Source organism: Stereum hirsutum, assembly GCF_000264905.1.
Source record: "Stereum hirsutum FP-91666 SS1 unplaced genomic scaffold STEHIscaffold_5, whole genome shotgun sequence".
NCBI lineage: Eukaryota > Fungi > Basidiomycota > Agaricomycetes > Russulales > Stereaceae > Stereum > Stereum hirsutum.
Genome location: NW_006763135.1, coordinates 2,620,523 through 2,638,272, shown reverse-complemented (window position 1 = coordinate 2,638,272; position 17,750 = coordinate 2,620,523). Strand labels below are relative to the sequence as shown.

General features: G+C 50.5%; 10 protein-coding genes across 10 annotated transcripts; 4 read left to right on the top strand and 6 right to left on the bottom strand.

The window, feature by feature from the left end:
- Positions 1-548: 548 nt before the first annotated feature.
- On the top strand, positions 549-1,102 carry STEHIDRAFT_54031 (uncharacterized protein; the record flags this gene model as incomplete). The annotated part of the gene is made up of 2 exons (XM_007302232.1): positions 549-794; positions 857-1,102. 2 exons carry the CDS (start codon positions 549-551, stop codon positions 1,100-1,102), a joined length of 492 nt encoding a protein of 163 aa, XP_007302294.1.
- A 1,012-nt stretch (positions 1,103-2,114) lies between these two features.
- On the bottom strand, positions 2,115-2,764 carry STEHIDRAFT_146571 (uncharacterized protein; the record flags this gene model as incomplete). Its single annotated transcript, XM_007303098.1, has 1 exon — positions 2,115-2,764. A coding segment is annotated over exon 1 (267 nt), but the record flags the coding sequence as incomplete, so codon positions are not given.
- A 455-nt stretch (positions 2,765-3,219) lies between these two features.
- STEHIDRAFT_146570 (WD40 repeat-like protein) lies at positions 3,220-6,311 on the bottom strand. The gene is made up of 12 exons (XM_007303097.1): positions 5,783-6,311; positions 5,632-5,724; positions 5,385-5,564; positions 5,191-5,329; positions 5,051-5,137; positions 4,935-4,994; positions 4,763-4,877; positions 4,534-4,698; positions 4,229-4,476; positions 3,722-4,162; positions 3,538-3,670; positions 3,220-3,475 (listed from the first exon to the last, which is right to left on the bottom strand). Exons 1-12 carry the CDS (start codon positions 6,200-6,202, stop codon positions 3,409-3,411), a joined length of 2,148 nt encoding a protein of 715 aa, XP_007303159.1. The 5' UTR covers positions 6,203-6,311; the 3' UTR covers positions 3,220-3,408.
- Positions 6,312-6,434: 123 nt separating this feature from the next.
- Positions 6,435-8,398, top strand: STEHIDRAFT_167865 (Lipoyltransferase and lipoate-protein ligase; the record flags this gene model as incomplete). Its single annotated transcript, XM_007303096.1, has 8 exons — positions 6,435-6,622; positions 6,678-6,849; positions 6,913-7,062; positions 7,139-7,246; positions 7,308-7,448; positions 7,502-7,573; positions 7,629-7,703; positions 7,772-8,398. 8 exons carry the CDS (start codon positions 6,435-6,437, stop codon positions 8,396-8,398), a joined length of 1,533 nt encoding a protein of 510 aa, XP_007303158.1.
- Positions 8,399-8,757: 359 nt separating this feature from the next.
- On the bottom strand, positions 8,758-9,253 carry STEHIDRAFT_54178 (small secreted protein; the record flags this gene model as incomplete). The annotated part of the gene is made up of 4 exons (XM_007302252.1): positions 8,758-8,823; positions 8,908-8,991; positions 9,078-9,151; positions 9,220-9,253. 4 exons carry the CDS (start codon positions 9,251-9,253, stop codon positions 8,758-8,760), a joined length of 258 nt encoding a protein of 85 aa, XP_007302314.1.
- A 365-nt stretch (positions 9,254-9,618) lies between these two features.
- STEHIDRAFT_77755 (NADH dehydrogenase alpha subcomplex subunit 8) lies at positions 9,619-10,529 on the bottom strand. The gene is made up of 5 exons (XM_007302428.1): positions 10,338-10,529; positions 10,179-10,266; positions 10,053-10,125; positions 9,883-9,942; positions 9,619-9,769 (listed from the first exon to the last, which is right to left on the bottom strand). The coding sequence occupies exons 1-5, from the start codon at positions 10,492-10,494 to the stop codon at positions 9,680-9,682; spliced, it is 468 nt and encodes a 155-aa protein (XP_007302490.1). The 5' UTR covers positions 10,495-10,529; the 3' UTR covers positions 9,619-9,679.
- Positions 10,530-10,697: 168 nt separating this feature from the next.
- Positions 10,698-11,338, top strand: STEHIDRAFT_110294 (uncharacterized protein; the record flags this gene model as incomplete). Its single annotated transcript, XM_007303095.1, has 3 exons — positions 10,698-10,700; positions 10,765-11,107; positions 11,175-11,338. The coding sequence occupies 3 exons, from the start codon at positions 10,698-10,700 to the stop codon at positions 11,336-11,338; spliced, it is 510 nt and encodes a 169-aa protein (XP_007303157.1).
- Positions 11,339-11,447: 109 nt separating this feature from the next.
- On the bottom strand, positions 11,448-12,199 carry STEHIDRAFT_120750 (DUF498-domain-containing protein). The gene is made up of 3 exons (XM_007303094.1): positions 11,803-12,199; positions 11,643-11,743; positions 11,448-11,591 (listed from the first exon to the last, which is right to left on the bottom strand). Exons 1-3 carry the CDS (start codon positions 12,173-12,175, stop codon positions 11,496-11,498), a joined length of 570 nt encoding a protein of 189 aa, XP_007303156.1. The 5' UTR covers positions 12,176-12,199; the 3' UTR covers positions 11,448-11,495.
- A 181-nt stretch (positions 12,200-12,380) lies between these two features.
- Positions 12,381-14,616, top strand: STEHIDRAFT_95931 (uncharacterized protein; the record flags this gene model as incomplete). The annotated part of the gene is made up of 8 exons (XM_007303093.1): positions 12,381-12,613; positions 12,686-12,771; positions 12,835-12,912; positions 12,972-13,093; positions 13,158-13,269; positions 13,335-13,745; positions 13,804-14,366; positions 14,429-14,616. 8 exons carry the CDS (start codon positions 12,384-12,386, stop codon positions 14,510-14,512), a joined length of 1,686 nt encoding a protein of 561 aa, XP_007303155.1. The 3' UTR covers positions 14,513-14,616.
- STEHIDRAFT_95927 (glycoside hydrolase) lies at positions 14,596-17,468 on the bottom strand. Its single transcript, XM_007303092.1, has 9 exons — positions 17,094-17,468; positions 16,915-17,030; positions 16,541-16,862; positions 16,044-16,486; positions 15,674-15,986; positions 15,541-15,613; positions 15,417-15,486; positions 14,951-15,361; positions 14,596-14,871 (listed from the first exon to the last, which is right to left on the bottom strand). The coding sequence occupies exons 1-9, from the start codon at positions 17,344-17,346 to the stop codon at positions 14,827-14,829; spliced, it is 2,046 nt and encodes a 681-aa protein (XP_007303154.1). The 5' UTR covers positions 17,347-17,468; the 3' UTR covers positions 14,596-14,826.
- Positions 17,469-17,750: the final 282 nt, after the last annotated feature.

Below are 17,750 nucleotides of genomic sequence, written 5' to 3'. Positions count from 1 at the left end.
TGCTGCAGAGCATTCCAGGTGATGTATACATGATTTTCCCGTGCCCTTACAGGGTTGAGTTGAACGGCAGGTAGAACAGCGAAAATGTGGCGAAAAACATTGCTACGGGCACTCATCCCCAAAAGGTGAATGTGGCGGCAATCGAACAGTCGGGGCCTATCCGGAGCTTCCACCTGACCCAAAAATGTCACGGATCATACAAATGAATAGTATTGAATAGTAATCATTTCGCATCTCGACTGTAATCGAAAGTAATTGTAACGAAATGGATCCTGGAAGCGCGGCCGCCGTAACTGTAAGTAATCGTAAGTAATTCTAAGTAATCGTAAGTAATACCTCGTAATTGTAATGTTTGTCGCTCCCTGCACTCAACATCTTTTTACGCATTGAGCAACCAGGACACATCCGGATCCGGCCGCCGGCCGGTACACACCGAGCCTGGTGCGTGACCAGTTACGGCAAGGTCAGGTGACTCGGACGCGTACAGCATTCCCTATCGCGTCGTGTCCCGCGTAGCGACACAACATCTCTTTGCCTTCCCCTCCATCATGGCCCACGACGGGCTCGCTCCGCCTCTCGCTCTCTCGGACATTCTACATACACTTTCTCCTAGCCCTGCGCCGCAGCAGTTTTCCAACCAACCATCAACCCCCAGGCCGCCCAGTCCGCCTAGGTCCCCGGAGCCTCTTAACCAGACCCAGATAGATTCCATGAGAGACAGAGTACTCGAAATAAGAGGCCAAGGGGACAACACGGTAGGGCTATCATCTAGGGAGACCGAGCTCGTAAACATGGTCAGTCACGGATCTGTCTCCCCACCGTTCACGTTCCGTACCAACTCTGCTCGTTCACTTAGGTCTTGCGTCTCACATATGCCCGTATACCAGAACCATCCCAGGTCTTGGAACAAGCAAATACCATCTACCAGCTCACACAACAACGCGAATTTATGCTTCATGAAATTACTGCCGAGCGCTCTCGGTGGACAGCGGAGAGGGACGGTTTTGCGCGAATGACAGAAGCCTTGATTTCTCGTCACAGTCGTGGAAAAGACCGCGAATCTTCGTATCGTGAAGATGTATGTTCAGTATCACCTGATTAGCATCTTCTATTTGACAGTGCTGTTTCTCCACACAGGAACTCGAACGCATGGTGGCGACGTTGGATGTTGATAATAGAGCACTACGCCACAAAGTGAGTATCTCCCCCGTAATTCGGGATTTTTAGTGACTCAACAGTTTGCATCGAAGATCGCGGAATATCACACCCGTATGCAGTCCCTTGAATCAGAATTATCTCAATTACGACCCGTCCTCTTGATGCAACCTTTCGCTCTCACCCATAATATCGGAACCAGCAAACAAAAGTCGCAACCCAAACCTAAGCGCCACAGGTACCATGACGCTGTACCAACACCAACGTCTACGCTAGCACAACCGTCAAACGAGGCCCTTCCAACCTCGGAGGCTCAAACTGTTAACCAGAGCGAGCAACACGACCACGCCACATCCACCCAACCTCAATCCACCTCAGCTTCCAACCCTTCCAAGCCAGATTACTACCGTCGTCGTGACACCGACGTGGCGAAGCATCATTCTACGTCAACCTCCAAATCAAAGCGTGCTAGACAGGCCGCGAAGAAACAACCATCTGTTTTCAGCAATGCGCGGGCAGAACATCTACTTTTGGCAGCTAGGAAGATTGGCAAAGAGCGTGCAGCGATATTAGCCGGCCTTGCGCCTCATTCAGCTCAACAACGTAGTCGCAAGACTACGAAGAAGAACGAAGCTGGGACAAGTGCGGTCACTACAAACGCGAAGATGCCTAGACGTCGTGCGGCAGCTAATCCTGCGCCACCGCCTGCTCCTGCGCCTTCCGCCCCGAAGGCCTCCTTAGAAAGGCTACCCAAAGATATTTCACTTAATATACGTCCTAGAACTCCCGATACGACACCCGTAGCTGGACCGTCTACGCTTCCATCCAACCCTCCACCACTAACGGCAGGATCCGCTCCCATACCTTTGCCTAAACCCTCTGCTCCTCCACGTCCCCACCAAACACGTTCCAACGCTCCTGAGTCAACAGCTACCACCGCGAACACACTCCACGCGACTGCTCGCGCCACCCGCACGCCTCTCGACTCCCTCCTCACAGCCGCGCACTCCATTTCCCTAGCCGAGGAAGCTCCCGACTCTCCACCACCACCTTCGTCGCCTACAGCTGATGAATCCACGCCTACACTTCGAAGATCTACACGGACGCGCCATGCGCCAGGGCCTCCTCTGGACAGCCCCTCGCCTACCAAACGAAGACGAGTGGCGGGAGTAGGATCGACCAGTGGTCCATCCGCGTTCAGCTCTTCACGGTCTTCATTGATGCCCATGAGAAATACCGATGAAAGTGATGGAGGCGGGAGTACTATGGGATCTACGAGGGTGAGATCTGCACTGGATGTGCTCGCGGATCAGGCGGAGGCACAGAGGTCCACTACGCAGAGAGAGAAGGGTAAGGCGAGCGAGAGGTCGAAAGGCAAGGGAAGGGCGCGGGAACATGAGGAGGATATCGACTACGCTGAGAGACCGTCAGCCTCGTCAGCTGCCTATGATCACGAAGTTTTGCAAACTCCCGTTAGCACTCCCGCTCAAACACAATCGACTCTGGGGCGATCACTTACACCACTAGCTCGGCCACCAATTCCTCTAGCACACCCGCAGACACCTCCACCGCCACTATCGCCTTCGCCTTCCTCCTCTCACTCCGTGACGCCTGCCACATTTACCTTGCAAGACCAAGCCGATTTTGGACCACATCCAAATCCAGATCCAGAATTCGAAGTTCGGGCTCGCTCATCATCTATCGGATCGAGCCGAGACGGGGAGCACGAATTAGACGACGAGATACTCCCTGAGCACTGACTGAACATAGCACGGTGTAGCAGTCAGGAGCAGCATCGAAAAGGGGGAGCTCGTATGAAAATGTTCGCTGGGCGAATCATTGCGATAATCGACCACACGACCTCTGGCTGGGCGTTCGCTCATCAGCGAACCCTCGAGCCAGGCTCGTCGTCTTACTGTGTCGCTCGTGCCCAGTGCATATCAAGATACCTGATATGTCTCCGCTGTTGATCAGTGTCGCACGAAAAGAAATAATCTCGTGAGAAGCTCAACAGAGATCACTGAGTGAAGAGAGGGGAAACGAGATGGTAAGTAGTATGGGATAATCATAAAAAGCTAACGGCGGACAAGGATCGAAGACGGGCTGAGATGCTCGAGGATAAGAGAGGGCGAAAAGGTTTCTTAAGTGCATAAAGGAAGCAATATAATCAAAAGACATGATAAAAGGTCAAGGCAAGGCAGATATAAGTCAAATACGAGGAAGAACCAAACAAAAGCTGCACTGTCGAAAATCTTAGGGCTCCAGATTCTCTAGACGACCAGTGCGGTCATAGAGGTAAACGCTGCCGCGACTGTCGCCACTGTGGATAGGAAGTCAGTATCTGGAACAGAATAGCGGCCAATTGGATGGGAGGAGACCTACACCACTAAAGGCTTCTCGCCTTTATACTCATCTCCAATCGAGAAATGCGCGATGTCTGAATCAAGCTGCGCAAGCACTTGTCGATTGGTCAGGTCGTCTCCCGCTTTCTTCACGTCCCATAGGGTCACGCAACCTTCAAATGATGGTCAGTTAGATATTCAAATACACGAGAAGGTAAACTTACCATCCTGACCACCGCTCACGATACCGAGACCTAAACCACCCCAGCCCTCCACCCACTGCGCCCCATGAACCCCATACCTAGCTATGCCCATCGTCTTATCATCCCCATCATGCACATACATCAACGGCTTCGCATTCTCTCCTTCTCCCAGAAACCTCGAGTCGTAAACGTGCATTTCATTGTCGTTCCGCGCGACCATAATCAATATCCCGTCCGGACTGAATGACATCGAGGTCACTTCTGGACAAGGAGACGGCTTATCATCAGTGTAGGGTATCAAAGACTCATCAGGGAAGACGAATTCTTCGAGCTGAGTTTGACGTCGAGGTTTTACGAGTTTGATCTCAGAGTGTTGGCGGCGCTTGTTAGAGGGAGACCAGATGTCAAAGAGAGAAATTTGGTGACCATCTTGGCCGTTAGTGCATAGAGCAACTGTGTTCCCTGTCATTCAATGTCAGTTCTGAACGGACAGTAAGAAGTAATGTTTGAAAACTTTGGGAGACATACCAAGTGGATCAATGGCCATGGCATCGCCGCCATCGTGGATACCAAAGCTACTAACTAGCTTCCCAGACTCGACCTCGAACATTTTATGAATTCCAGTGTCGTCATCATCATCCGGATTCTCCGTGGATGCAAAAAGATAGCCCTCCGTCTGGCCATGTCCCCATTCAAGAGCTCCAGTGGGGTGCGTGTGACTGACTTTGAGTGTCATAGCGGGTGTTTGCTCGGAGTTTCGGTGCATCTGGATGAACCTGGGCAATAGTGGTATGTATAACTAGGTATAAATCCGACGGCAATGAAAATCATACCCATCGTTGCACGAGACCGCAAGTAAGTTTCTCTGATGATGGTAATAAAGCCCGTGTGGGACAGGAGCAGGCGTTCCGGGATACTTATGATGGCCGGTTTCTTGTCCGTCTATATCCCAGAAACACAGCAATCCATCATGACCGATGGATGCTATACGGCCTTCCCTACCCGTTCCAAGAGGTGTTAGCATGAGTGAATTTCACTCAAGAAAGAAGAGAAACGCCATACAAATGCGGGTCAAACTTAACCTCGTTCACGGTACACCATCGATTTATGGTCGTTCTGCCATCCAACGAATCCTTCACCTTCTTTGGCACAGTATGCGCCTTTGGTACAACAATAACTAGATATCGCGGAATAGACACGTGAGCTTATGTTTGTGTATTTTCAAGAAGCTTACGTTTATTGTGGTGCCAAAAACGTAGGTTTCCCTTATAATTGTGAGGGTTGACCTTCCTGGCTAATGAGGGAAAAGAGATGAGCTATAGGATCTTTGAAGGTTTGACATGAACTTACGGTATGCACCACTTTCCTCTTGGAGCCCGTCTTCTGTTGCACTGGCAATCGCAATCATGCCTTCGTGTTGAGTGATTTGATTGACCGCTGTGCAATAATAACTCAATGTAACGAAACTTCACTAGTATTCATGCACGTACGTCCGCTTCCCTCGTTGAAAGACACAGCTAGCTGTAGGGGAACTTCATAGAGAGCAGCCATAGGACTAACGACCTTGTTCGACCGTAAGGAGTTAGACTGAGGTACTGAATAATGAAGCCGTTGGCCCTGTGATCGACCCTAGGAAGACCCACGGCATTAGAAAATGTGGCGGTAGGAGAAAGTGACAACCTACGAATTTGCATGCCCCTGTCGGCCTCTGGAAAGCAAGTCCAGGAAGCCCTAGAGCCCAAGTATGTGAGCGAACAGGTAAAGTGCCCTTGATTCTTTGGGAATGTCGAGGAGCAAGGATGCTGAGGCCATCGAAGGATGCTGTTAGCCGTTCGTCTGGAGCTAACTCAATGGCATTTGACCACTAAACATGACCGGGGGAAACACCCATGAGTAATTCATCGACTGGTATAGTTGGCAGTAGACCTTACGTTTGCGCTTTGGTATGGATGCATCGACTCATACAAAGTGTCATAATCTTCATCGTCTGCCGCTCGCTCTGTGAGCTCCTTCCGTTGTTCTTTCTGTATGAATATGCACAAATCATAGGTCGGTGAGCTCGTGAAGGTACGTGGAACCTACTGTAGTATAATCCCATGAAAAGGCACCATGGTCGAGCTCAGGTAATTCGAGAACATCCGAGTTGGTGTCCGTATCCTCCAATGTCAAGTCAATCGGCTCGGATTGGGCAGGTTGAGACTTCGGCCGTTTAGATGACGGACCGGCAGATGCAGAAGGTGTGCTACAATGCTTGCGTTTGAGGGCTTGGTCGAGCGTCGCCTCCAGCTTGCGCTTATTATCAGGGGGCGGAGTAATACGACGTATCGTCGGCGGACAAGAGCGCTGAAGAGATATAGGATCATCATCAACTAATGTGATAGGATGATCAGCGGTGGCTCCTGGCCGTGGCCTGTTCTTCGACCTCTTCGATTTCTTGATGCTCGCCTTAGTACTAGATGGAGGCGGAGCATCGAGCATTTCGATGTCTGAATCCCCAGACATGGCAATCAATGCAGTACAAATGCCCTAGTCCAAGAAAGAGTGCGAGTAGCGTGTGCGAGAATCGTTTACTGACGATGAAATATTGCGCAGCAGCCGTCACCAAAGCAAGGACGGAGAAAGAGCAAAGAGAGAGGGGCAAAGTGGCCGTTGCGGTCAAGTCGCGGTCAAGAGCACCGGAACAGGAAACACGCCAACTCGTTTCCGACGCGTCGACGCGCCTTGACTCAGCTTGATGCTTGTCTCTCTCCTCACTCGCCGACATCCCTCCCTCCTTGTCCGCTACTCATCGCGTCGTGCCGCGCGCCCTTTCCAGCATGCTCCAGCACCCCCGCCTCCACCAGACCGTTATGTCAGCCTCGGATACGCATCTTACATCTCACAGACGACCAATCCATACTTCAATCTCGCATTCGAGGATTGGTAGGCTCGTTCTGTTCAACCTACATATTACAGTAGTTGACTATGGTAGATGTAGGCTCTTCAAATATCAGGATGTCAAGAAACCCGTGTTGTTCGTGTATCAAGATGACCCGTGTGTCGTGATAGGCCGGAACCAGAATCCATGGAAGGAGATAAATTTTGACCTCATGGCGGAAAAGGACATCCTCTTTGTTCGAAGAAGGAGTGGTGGTGGAACTGTGTACCATGTACGCCCATCGTCAAATAATGCACCATGCTCCGATGGCTTGAAACTCATCTGGTTTGTCTAGGACCTGGGCAACGTGAACTTCTCCATTCACGTCCCCCGTGAAGTGTTCGACCGCAAGATGACGGGAGAGATCGTTATTCGCGCTCTTCAATCGCTGAACATAGATGCCTATCTGAATGAGAGGAACGATATTTCCATTGGAGGCAAGAAGATATGTCCACCGTTTCTCCTTTCCTTTTCAGTGTGACCGACAAAGCTGACTTCGTCATTGCGCTTGCGGGGATTACGTCTCAGGTTCGGCCTATAAGATTGTCAAGGACAGAGCTTACCACCATGGCACCATGCTCATCTCTTCAAAACTAGAAGATCTTGGAGGTGTCCTGCGTTCGAACAAGGTAATTTACTCTGATATTTGCACCGCAAGAGCGGAGATAATGACTATCTCTATTCGCCTAGGATACGATGATCACTAGGGGTGTTGCATCCGTTCCTTCCCCGGTTACGAACTTATGCGAATATAACGAAAATATCACACCCCGTCAGTTCACGGAGGCCGTCGTAGATGCCTTTAAAACGCATTTCAAGATCAAGCAACCGGTGAGAAATAATCCTATACGTCATACTCACGTATCCTCACACTACAAGTGTAGATCTGTTCAGTATCCTTCGATAAATCTGCGATGAGAACGAACTCTATCCGTAGTGGAATTTTGGAACTGGGTGTGAGTGCCTTTTTCTGCAAATGGCCGAAACATGCACTGAGCTGTTCCGCAACAGTCATGGAACTGGATGTTCGGTCAAACGCCAGAGTTCACATATAGTCTATCGAAGGAGTTCGACTGGGGTACCGTTGTATGTCCTTTCTCTTCATTGTCATCATACCTATTACTCCGTGCAATACATGTTGATTTTTCCCATAGGACGCCGAATTCAACTCAAAACACGGTGACATCCTCTCCTGCGCCCTCTCACTCTCTTCTTTTTCTTCAACAGCCTCTCTCCCGCGGTCAGACGCCGAGCATATTCTCGACCGGCTTAGGACCGAGCTCAAGGGCCACAAATACGGCTTCCTGAAAGTCAGAGACCTTGCGTCCGGTATGATTCCGCCGAGTTTCGACGGGTACAAACGCTTCTCCGACTACAAGCAGCTCGCAGAGGAGCAATTGTATCTGCCGGCTATCGATATGCGCGTGGTTGCCAATCTCGAACAGCCTCTGAAGCCTAGGGAGACCCCAACTAAGGCCAAGGGCAAGGCGAAGAAAACACCGCCGAAAGACCAGGACGAAGGGAAGAAGGATCACAGTGTGGACTCAGCGATACAAGTCCCAGAATCGCGGACGAAGGAGCGGGTGAGGGTGGTGAATGAGGTGTTGGGGTGGCTGATGAGGGATATGCGAACGGAGTGGGGGAACTCGATGCAGTTAATGAGGAGGCCACCGAAGTTGATGAGAAAGGATATCTTGGGCCTCAGATCTGAGAACTCGCCGAAGAAGGTGCCGCGCTTGAGGGACAAGAATGGGTATTTTATTGAGGAGAAGAAGAGCTAGCCTTTATGTAGGGGGGGTTCCATGTCTCAGGCTTTCTGGTGATCTGTTCCGTATATTATTGTAATGCACTTGCCTAGCTCCTTACTTGCACTCTTTCCTGGGCTTCTACTTCGGCGCCAAAGTTGTGGCCTACTCGTACTCGGATATGGGTTGTTTAGACGTTGTCAGGATAGAGGCAGAATTGTCGAATTATCGCAGTACTCGCTGCCGTGTCTACGAGAACAAGGATTCATAAAGCATTCTTCGGAAATCCTGGTCTCAGTAACGAGGCTCCTTCATTCTGACAAGCTGAGACACCAGATACGGTGCCGTGGCAGACGAAAGGCAAGAGATGATATCCGATTGCAGGAAACAAGAGTCTAGGTAGTCCTCTGCGTGTACCAAACGCTACTCGTGTCGAACCCCTCTGGAGCCATTGGATCACTCTGTATAACGCCCACCCCCATACAGAAAGTCATATCCCGGCATGGTAAGCTCGAAGGAATATACAAGATCTAGGGAGTGCGCACCTTCTGTTTCCTCGCATGTCCTGTTAACCGCTCGTCCCGGTCCATCATCATCTCCTCCCAGGGGTCAAGCTTGTATCGAGGGCCCTGTCATTCGTACAGCCAAACGCATAAAGCAGATACAAGCAAACTAGTCAGTAATACAGACAACGAATATGGACAAGAGTACGCACCTTGCCCTGGTTCTGCGCTCGCTTCGAAACGTTGAGGAGCGTACCAGCAGCTCCGAACATGGCGGTAACAAGACCTATCGTACCACGTGTTATTGTTTCAATTTGGCCTTCTATATGCTCAACAATGTGCATCAAGACATACCGAAAGGAATAAGAGCCTCCCAAGGGACGGGCATGGTGTCTGCAGTGTGGTGGTTCGTGAAGCCACTCAACTCGTTTCCGCCACTTGCAATTGGCTTCGGCAGGTAAGCGCCGAGTGTGGGAAATTGCGACGAAGGAAGGACTTTATGCCTCACTAAGTATTAGGAGGGCTAACTTGCAAGTAATTCACTATGTTCAATATTCACTCTCAGAGCTGATTCTTACACATTATAGACAACAGAATGCAGAGTGTACAACAGAGTGGGTACGAGCGAGATATTGCATGGGTACGAGACATCAGGTCTTCGCAGCGAAAGGTTCCACAGGCGGTTCATGGTTCACAACTGTTGCGGTATGCTACGTCCAGAAAGTCTTCGGACATGGTCAAACACTCACAGGAGACTTGCATTGGTTGCACAAGAGCAAAAGCGAAGCATGCATCTATAACATGGGGCGAAAGCTCATTTCTGCATACGGCCGAGTACGGGACTGGTATTCTCGTGTATCTGTGGCTTTCCCTCGGGAGACCCAGGAATATTCTTGACAAGACCCTGCTCAACCCAGAAAGGAAGCCGCACGTAGGTCAGAGATGTGATTCCTGTGGGTAGCAGTATAGGGATAGAGGGTGGAGGAAGGTGTGTGGCAAGAGTCGATGAAGACGCACAAGTTTCTCGAACATGCATTTGTTGAGGACGCGTTCTGGTTTGCGGCACTTGTTGTATTCCTGCAGTATTATAGTGCACAGTGTAACAAAACGGAAATATGGTCCGTAGAGGTATATGAGTTATTGGTCTGCATACAGATCACGTGAAATGGGGAAGGTATGGTACGAACATGGTTGTTGTATTCGAGACAATCCCAGTGCGCATCGAAGGACTCCAAGCAGTTCTCGCGCATCTTGTTGATGCTGTGGTACTTCAGCCTGGATAGTCACGAATAGGCTAAGAGACGGTTGCTTACAGGTCGGTCGCACATCGCGTCACTCTCCTGCCTTCCTTCAGACAGTGCGCAGGATCCCTGTTCTCCGCCTTGCACAGCATGAAGTCCTCTAGACAATTCAATTAATACAAAGTCCTGTGTATTAGCGGTAGTAGTCATGCGATAGGGAGAACGACACACCATTATACTCCTTGCAATGCGCTCCGATGAAGAACGCCGCGCTCTTCAACGGCGCACTCGTCGTCCCGAGCTCCTGAACATGGGGGAGCGTCGACGGCGCAGGTGTGGGGTCCTTGTAAGGATGTGTAGAGGACGAGCCTGGATGATATTGGCTCATCGTCGGGAACAGGGAACGGGCAGGCTATTAGTCGGGTGCTTTCGAGCGTTCGCCAATGGACCGCTGGCTGTTGTGCACCAAGGACCGGCGGGCCGGGACCGGGAAGTGCCGAAACCACGCATCAATTAATCGCGTCGCGCTCTGCAGCTCGCGGTCATTGACCGACGCGTCTTTCCTGAACTTCTGCAGTGCATTTCCTCGTCATGGTGAGTGTTGAAGACCAATGCTGATGAGGGCGAACTAATCATTGTACTGTTCATACATGTATAGCCTCCATCGCGCCTTCCTCCAAAGATATTCCAACTCCGTGTCAAGACTCACAAGTTGACCATCTTCCTCACTCTCCCCAACGCCACACCACTCTCGACTGTTAAATCTGAAGTTCTCTCCGCTCTCTCCGCATCCGTAGCTCGCGACGTCGAAGACATACCATCACTCAACCCTCCTGATAGCACCGACGCATTCGAGCTTGCCAAAGAGGTCAAGGCGAAACAGGGTCGTGGCCTGCCGGTGGGCACGGGGACATATGAGAGGCTGGAGGATGAGAACGCTAAGCTGATAGAGGTCGTGTCGAATTGGGATTCACTTTATATAATGTTTAGGAGTGAAGATGGTATGTTCTACTTCATCTTTGATTCGTAACCTGAGGAGCTGGAAGGGCGGTATTGATGTACATGCAGGCATACTACAAGACGTTCAAGTATCCATCCCCTCACTAGACGATGAGATAGACGATCCATTTGAACCTAAAGGTCCTGTACCTGTGGGAGATATCGAGATGGACTTGGGAGATGATTCGTTGCAAGCTGGCGATAAAGGCAAACGGAAAGCACCGTCTGACTAAAGTCTGTTTTCAGTCTTGCTTGTCCACTTCATTTTCTTACTTGCAGTAGGCCATATCATCCCAAATATTTGTACTCCATATGTTGTTGCTCTCTATACGGATTTTCACCAGGAATTGTATCATAGGCGGAGAATAGGCCCATGACATGAGAGCCCAATTATGGTTTCCACGATTGAGTGGTGTACGGGAACAGTGCAGCTGCAACACGTCGACCTTCTTCGGCTAAGAGGTTATAAGTAGTGCAGGCGTTCCACTAAAAGCTGTTATAAGAGGTTGCACTTCGACCATACTGCGATGAACGTACCGTGTCCATGACATCGACCTGAATACCAAGCTCACTCAGATACCTCCTCAGCTCTTGTGGTAGTGGCGAGACAGACTTCCCTGTCCCAATCACCAGAATTTCTATCGGACCGTAACACGATCAGTGTTTGGTATACCTCAATAATCATATCGACGTTCACCAGGTTTCGGAACGACGACCTCAAACAGCTCGAATCTCTCCTTGCCCCAGCCTTTCCATAATGAACCCGCCTCGCGTCCTCCAGTCAATGGCACATCCCACAGAAACACTTTTCCTTCGAGGAATATGCATGCAGAGGGAATGATGAGACCATCTTGGAGTGTTATTCCAGATTGTGTTACTGATTTTACTTGGACAGGGGGAGGAATATCGCCAGCAAGGATGTTGGTCAGTCCACTCCCTCCGCCACGAGAGGTTCCTTCACGAAGAGCGCGTGATGAGTGGAGTGGTCGTGATAGTAGTCGCGTGGAGCTCGCGCATTTTGTGAGGTTTGCTGATTGGCGCAATGTCCGTGAAGAAAATCGGGAAAACATGTTATAGCGTAGATGGAGAGAGCGTAAAGAAGGTCAAGCAGCGTTCGAGCACGATGAAGTCACTCAGACGCGTCTCGGGAATTGCCAGACCGTGTCGATGAGCGCCTTGGCGCGTGTCGGCACTTGTTCTCGACTCCCACTTTGTCCCTGTCGCCACACGCAACCTATCTCCTCCCTTCTCCCTCCCCCTTCTATACACGACCCCATCATGTCTGGCGCATCCATGTCAGATATGAGGTCTATCCTCTCGGTGCCAGCCCCCTCGCCTGCTACGACATCCAAGCCACCACCAAAGAAACCTGGCCCCAAGAAGCGGGAAGGCATCTCGCGGGAAGTATACTCTCTCATGGGGAACTCCATTCCAGCTCTAGCTGCTCAAGTCGCGAAGCCACGACTGAAGCAGAAACCTAATCTTGGTGGTGGTGGCAAAGTTAAATGGTAAGTTCCTGTGCTTTATTTCTGCGACGGGAGAGGATGTAATCCTGCGGGCGAGGCTGAAGCTTGGTGTAGGGAATGGCGGAAATTTAAGAATGGGGCCAGAAAGGATAAGCTTGAGCTAGGTCATTGGGTGAAGGCCACCGCTGATCCTAATGCTGGTACGTGAACGTTATCGGTGCTCTGAAGGCGTACCTTGTTGATCTTGTGTGTGGGCCACACAGAATATCCGTTTGCGAAATATAACGTCCAGAACACAGATTATACGTATTCACAAGATGAATATACGCGCCTTCTCGAAGGTATGTCATGAGTATATTCATATTCACTAATACTAATAACAATATGTGGCACGGTATAGACAAAGAGTGGACGAAAGAAGAGACGGACTACCTGTTTGAACTTGTGAAGGAGTACGACTTGAGGTGGCAAGTCATCGCAGATAGATACGACTTTATAGGCGGTAGACCACGGTCCATGGAGGTGCGTCTTTTTGTTGCTCATATACAGGCATTGTTCATAATTTTGATATCATTGTACCTGGCAGGATATGAAAGATCGGTACTTTAGTGTCTGCCGCAAGCTTATTAGAAATCGACCATGGCCAGGCGACGATATGAGCAAGACACGCCTCATCACCAGTTTCATGTTTGATAAAGGTGCCATCCTTGCAGTATGCCCTGTGGTCGCGGACTAATTAGCATTCTACGACGTTCCCGAACAGACCGTGAAACCATGCGCAAGAATTATCTCCTCTCCCTTGAATCGCGAACACCTTCGCAAATCGCCGAAGAAGAAGCCCTTTATATCGAGCTCAAGAAGCACGAACAGACAGAGCGCACTTTCCGACGGGAGCGAGACGAACTGCTTCGTACCCTGCTCGGCATCGATTCTGGCCTTCCGGATCTGCCTATCGAAGACGACACCGGTGCTCCTGCTAGTGCCGTCGAGAGTCGAAGCGGCGCTCCTGAAGTTGCTCCAAATAAGAAGAACAATAAGAGGCGAGGCGCCGGGATGACACTCGGAGATCTGGGTGGTGGGATCGGTAGAGAGAGTCCTGCCAGCCCAGCCAGTGCTGGTCCTAGTGCATTGACGCCTAGAAGTAGACAGAGCTCTACTAAGAATTCTGCATATGGTGCGTTGCTCTGCCCACTTGTCCGGTCTCAATTCCTGACATTTTCATAACCCAATAGATGCCCTCCACTGTATTCTGCGTATTGAGCCTGATAAGTCTAACAATCCCGCGATCATGAAACAAGCCCACCAAGCTGCATCCCTTCGCACCTTCAAGATCCCGTATCCGAAATCTGCCCTAGCAGGCAAGGTCAACCAAGTGATCACCGAGCTCAACATCACATTAACAAGACTCGTCATGCCGACGAGGGATACGGTAGCGGCGTACGACAGTTTGCTGAACGCTGCAACCTCGTTGGTGGATACAAAGAAAGTGGTGGACACTGTGGAGCAGGAGATCAGGGTGACGAAAGCCAGGTTGGGAATGAGGTTCGAGGCGGAAGTGTCTGGTACCGGGAAAGGAGCGGGAGGGAGTGCTGGGACAGCCAATGCAAGTGGTCGTCCTAGTCTCGGTGATGGGGAGTCAGGGTTCCGTGGCTCTGCACAACCTCAGGGGCAGACTCCGGCGCCGATGAACCTCGACCTCGATGACGATGTCAAGATGGAGGAGGAAGAGGGGAGGGATGGTGATAGAGCGCAGAGTGTGGTCAGCACGAGGAGCGCTAGGAGCACTCGACGACAAGTGAGGCGTCCAGTCATCATCTTTGCTCTAATTGAACCTCACTGATACATATTATCCTGTAGAATGCGAACAGACGATCAAGGTCGATTTCTTCCGTGGATACTACAGCAACTCGATCAGGCAACAAGCGACAAAAGCATGGATGATCAGCATGTCGTATTGTCCTCGGTCTCTTGCTTTCCACCCTTATGAATCACTGTTCCAGTTGCATGTAACTTACTAGCCCTTGGTTTCGAAAACATGTATTCGCACCACGTCATGCATAGTTGTTTACAATACATTGGTTGAGATTTGAGAAAAGACAGCCTTGAAAGATACCGTGGTAAACTATAGTACAAGGCCTTAAGCAAGCACGACCGACAATTGACATCCTTCTTTCGATATACGTGCATATTCTTGGATTCTTCCATCTTACATGATTTCCCCCCGCTACACCGTGGAGTTTTGGCGCCATCCGAACCTATATCTTTGCAAACACGGCACACGTCCTCGATGGGATGTAGATCTGGAATTTTCTTGAGTAGTCAGCAACCAGACAACAAATACAAGAACAGATAATCGGGATGTGAAATAAGGTTACGCACATGCATCCAGTTCTTCCTACCATTCCACTCCATCGGCGTCGTTTCATACCGTCCACCCGCCAGCAAATTCTCAAACCCACCGAACCTCTTCTCATCGCTACTCAACACCACCTCATACGGACCCTCCACTTCCACCCCGACCCTATAATCCGCAAAACTCTGTGTCGGGTGGAAGTTGAACACGAACAAGAGTCCGGCGCGCTCGTAGACGATGAGTTTGTCGACCTCGTGTTTGAGGGAGACGAATGCCTGTGGAGAGGATAGCCAGTTGTATTTCGCGTCGAGGTGGTTCATGGCGGCGTCAAAAGCATTGAGGTATTTGTACCGGAGAACAGGGTCGTCGACAATATTCCATTGGCGACGGGCGTAGTGGAAGGAGTTTCCGTTACCTTCGCGAGGGAAATCGAGCCACTGGGGATTATTTCAGAAACGTGGTTTGTGAGACAGACAAGGAGGAAGAACGGACCTCAGGGTGACCAAACTCGTTACCCTCAAAGTTGAGCCAACCTTCCCCACCGAGCGAGTGGACGAGTATACTAGTCAAAGACAGGTGAGGACCACCCGAGATAGCGCTAAAAATTAGTGCATACCGGATCATTTTGTGCAATGCCATTCCTCTAGAAATAACGGGCGTCATCTCCGTCAAGTCTGACATGTTCGTATCTGAATATGTCAAACGTGATCGTCAGACGCTGATGCACCAGAAAGGTAGCCGAGACCTACACATCTCCTTGTCCATAAGCCAAAATGCCAACGTCTTATCTCCGACGAGCGCCTGGTCATGACTCTCCGCATACGCGATACTCTTCTCTCCGTGTCGCCGATTGACCAATGTGTGAGTGATATTGCCAATTTCCCACTCGTCATCGTGCTTGTGCTTGAGAAGCTTGATCCACATATCGGGAATGGCCATTGAGAGTCGGTAGTCAAAGCCTACGCCACCCTGCGAGACAGGAATGCAGAGGAGTGGCATTCCCGAGACGTCTTCGGCGATGGTGATTATGTCGGGATATAGCTCGTGCATAGCTTCGTTGGCCTACGAATACAGTTGGTTACATATTATGGTAATGAGTAAACAGCAATGGCTGCTCACCAGCATGAGGTAGACCACACCTTCCTCGTCCACGCCTGGGCCGAAATACTCGTGGTATCCGCCAGAAAAGCCAGTCCCGATACCATGATGGAGGTACATCATGCTCGTCACGCCATCAAACCTGAACCCGTCGAAATGATACTCCTCAATCCAAAATCTCAGATTACTGAGCAAGAACCTAAGGACCTCATGCGAGCCGTAATTGAAGAGACGGCTGTCCCAAAGCTCGTGACGCCCCCTGGCACCTTCGTGGAAGTAGCAATGGTCGGAGCCATCGAAGAGGTTGAGCCCATCGAGGACGTTCTTACTCGCGTGGGAGTGAACGATGTCAAGAAGGACAGTTATGCCCATGCCGTGGGCAGTGTCAATGAGCTCCTTGAGCTCGTCGGGGGTACCGTAGCGAGAGCTAGCCGCGAAAAAACTATTGACCTGGTATCCGAACGCTATAAACGCATTTTAGTCCAGGGAAACTCGAGTGTTAGTTGATATACACATACACGCATAGTACGCGTGCTCCATTATGGCCATGAGTTGGATGGTGTTGTATCCCAAGGCATGGATTCTCGGGAGGATGTTAGCGGTGAACTCCTTGTAAGTACCGACGCGCCCCTCCGAGGTGGATATGCCGACGTGAGCCTCGTAGATCCTGACGCTCGCTGGCTTTGGGGGAGACTTGTTCTTGAAGACGTAGGTCGACTCGGGAGGGGGGTTCCAGAATCTTGCCTCGTAGACAGGCGAGACGGTCAAATCCTGTGTGACGCGCTTGATCCAGGTAGGAATACGCTCGATACGCTCTCCAGATGGTATAATCATGGATATCTGGTGTGAACGCATGAATACGGAGAATAGTGGAGAGTTAGTAGAAGCTTACCTTCACTTTCGAATCGTGCGGGATAGCACAGACTCCAGGTTCCTTGGGTGGTACAGTGACTTCCCAAACACCATACGCGTCCTTTTTCATTGGAATGTTCATCCTGTTCCACCCATCTGCAGCATGGCTCTGTCAGCGAAACGACTGTACTCTGTGTGGAGAAACAGAGAGACCCATACTGAAATCCCCGATCAAGTTGGCCTCTTTCGCGTTCGGGGCCCACTCCCTGTATACGACTTCGCCATTGGAGCCGACATTAAACCCAAGTTTTTCATAGCCCTTGGTGAAAGATTCGTATCCTCCTTCATGCTGGAAAATAGTGTCCTTCCAGCCTTTAAAGCGGTCGTAACGGTGGCCGATGGCCGGTACGAATGGTTCAAGCCATGGGTCGAGGGTAAGTACAGACTTTGGATCAAACTCTGGGGAGGTCATCGCCGTCGATGGTCGTAGATGGAGGAGACGATGGACGAAGCTACCTTCGGACTTATATTAAGTATGCCAGTCTCCTGCTCGACTTGGTCCGTTCGTTGGAGAAAGCAGATGTTCGAGTTTCCCCGGAACCCCACATAGTGCGGTCTGGACTGACGTCACTTGAGTCTTCGTTCATTTGCCAATTTATAGCAGCACGTTTTGGCTGCCGGCATTTTGCTTTGACCGCATATGGCCTCACATTCACACGCCCGCTCGTTCAACGAGATTAATTGGCTCTCGCTGCTGTCGCCTTCGATGTCGAAGCCTCTTGGTGTCATTGTCTTCGACGGCAATGGCTTTCGCTCTATGCGTTGCTCATGAAAACACAGCCCTTTCGTGGGATTATCTATCCTGACCAAAATATC

Excerpts from the sequence above, each read along its gene's own strand:
- STEHIDRAFT_146570 (XM_007303097.1), bottom strand. The coding sequence starts at position 6,202 with ATGTCTGGGGATTCAGACATCGAAATGCTCGATGCTCCGCCTCCATCT. Across the intron at positions 5,330-5,384 it reads CGACAGGGGCATGCAAATTC|GGTCGATCACAGGGCCAACG; the intron begins GTAGGTTGTCAC and ends GGGTCTTCCTAG. Across the intron at positions 4,699-4,762 it reads GTTAAGTTTGACCCGCATTT|GGAAGGCCGTATAGCATCCA; the intron begins GTATGGCGTTTC and ends TGGAACGGGTAG.
- STEHIDRAFT_95927 (XM_007303092.1), bottom strand. The coding sequence starts at position 17,346 with ATGACCTCCCCAGAGTTTGATCCAAAGTCTGTACTTACCCTCGACCCA. Across the intron at positions 16,487-16,540 it reads GGAGCACGCGTACTATGCGT|CGTTCGGATACCAGGTCAAT; the intron begins GTATGTGTATAT and ends ATGCGTTTATAG. Across the intron at positions 14,872-14,950 it reads GTAGGAAGAACTGGATGCAT|ATCTACATCCCATCGAGGAC; the intron begins GTGCGTAACCTT and ends AGAAAATTCCAG.
- STEHIDRAFT_120750 (XM_007303094.1), bottom strand. The coding sequence starts at position 12,175 with ATGTTTTCCCGATTTTCTTCACGGACATTGCGCCAATCAGCAAACCTC. Across the intron at positions 11,744-11,802 it reads GGTCGTCGTTCCGAAACCTG|AAATTCTGGTGATTGGGACA; the intron begins GTGAACGTCGAT and ends ACGGTCCGATAG. Across the intron at positions 11,592-11,642 it reads AGGTCGATGTCATGGACACG|TGGAACGCCTGCACTACTTA; the intron begins GTACGTTCATCG and ends AACAGCTTTTAG.
- STEHIDRAFT_77755 (XM_007302428.1), bottom strand. The coding sequence starts at position 10,494 with ATGAGCCAATATCATCCAGGCTCGTCCTCTACACATCCTTACAAGGAC. Across the intron at positions 10,126-10,178 it reads ACGCGATGTGCGACCGACCT|CATCAACAAGATGCGCGAGA; the intron begins GTAAGCAACCGT and ends GAAGTACCACAG. Across the intron at positions 9,943-10,052 it reads GTCTCGAATACAACAACCAT|GAATACAACAAGTGCCGCAA; the intron begins GTTCGTACCATA and ends ATAATACTGCAG.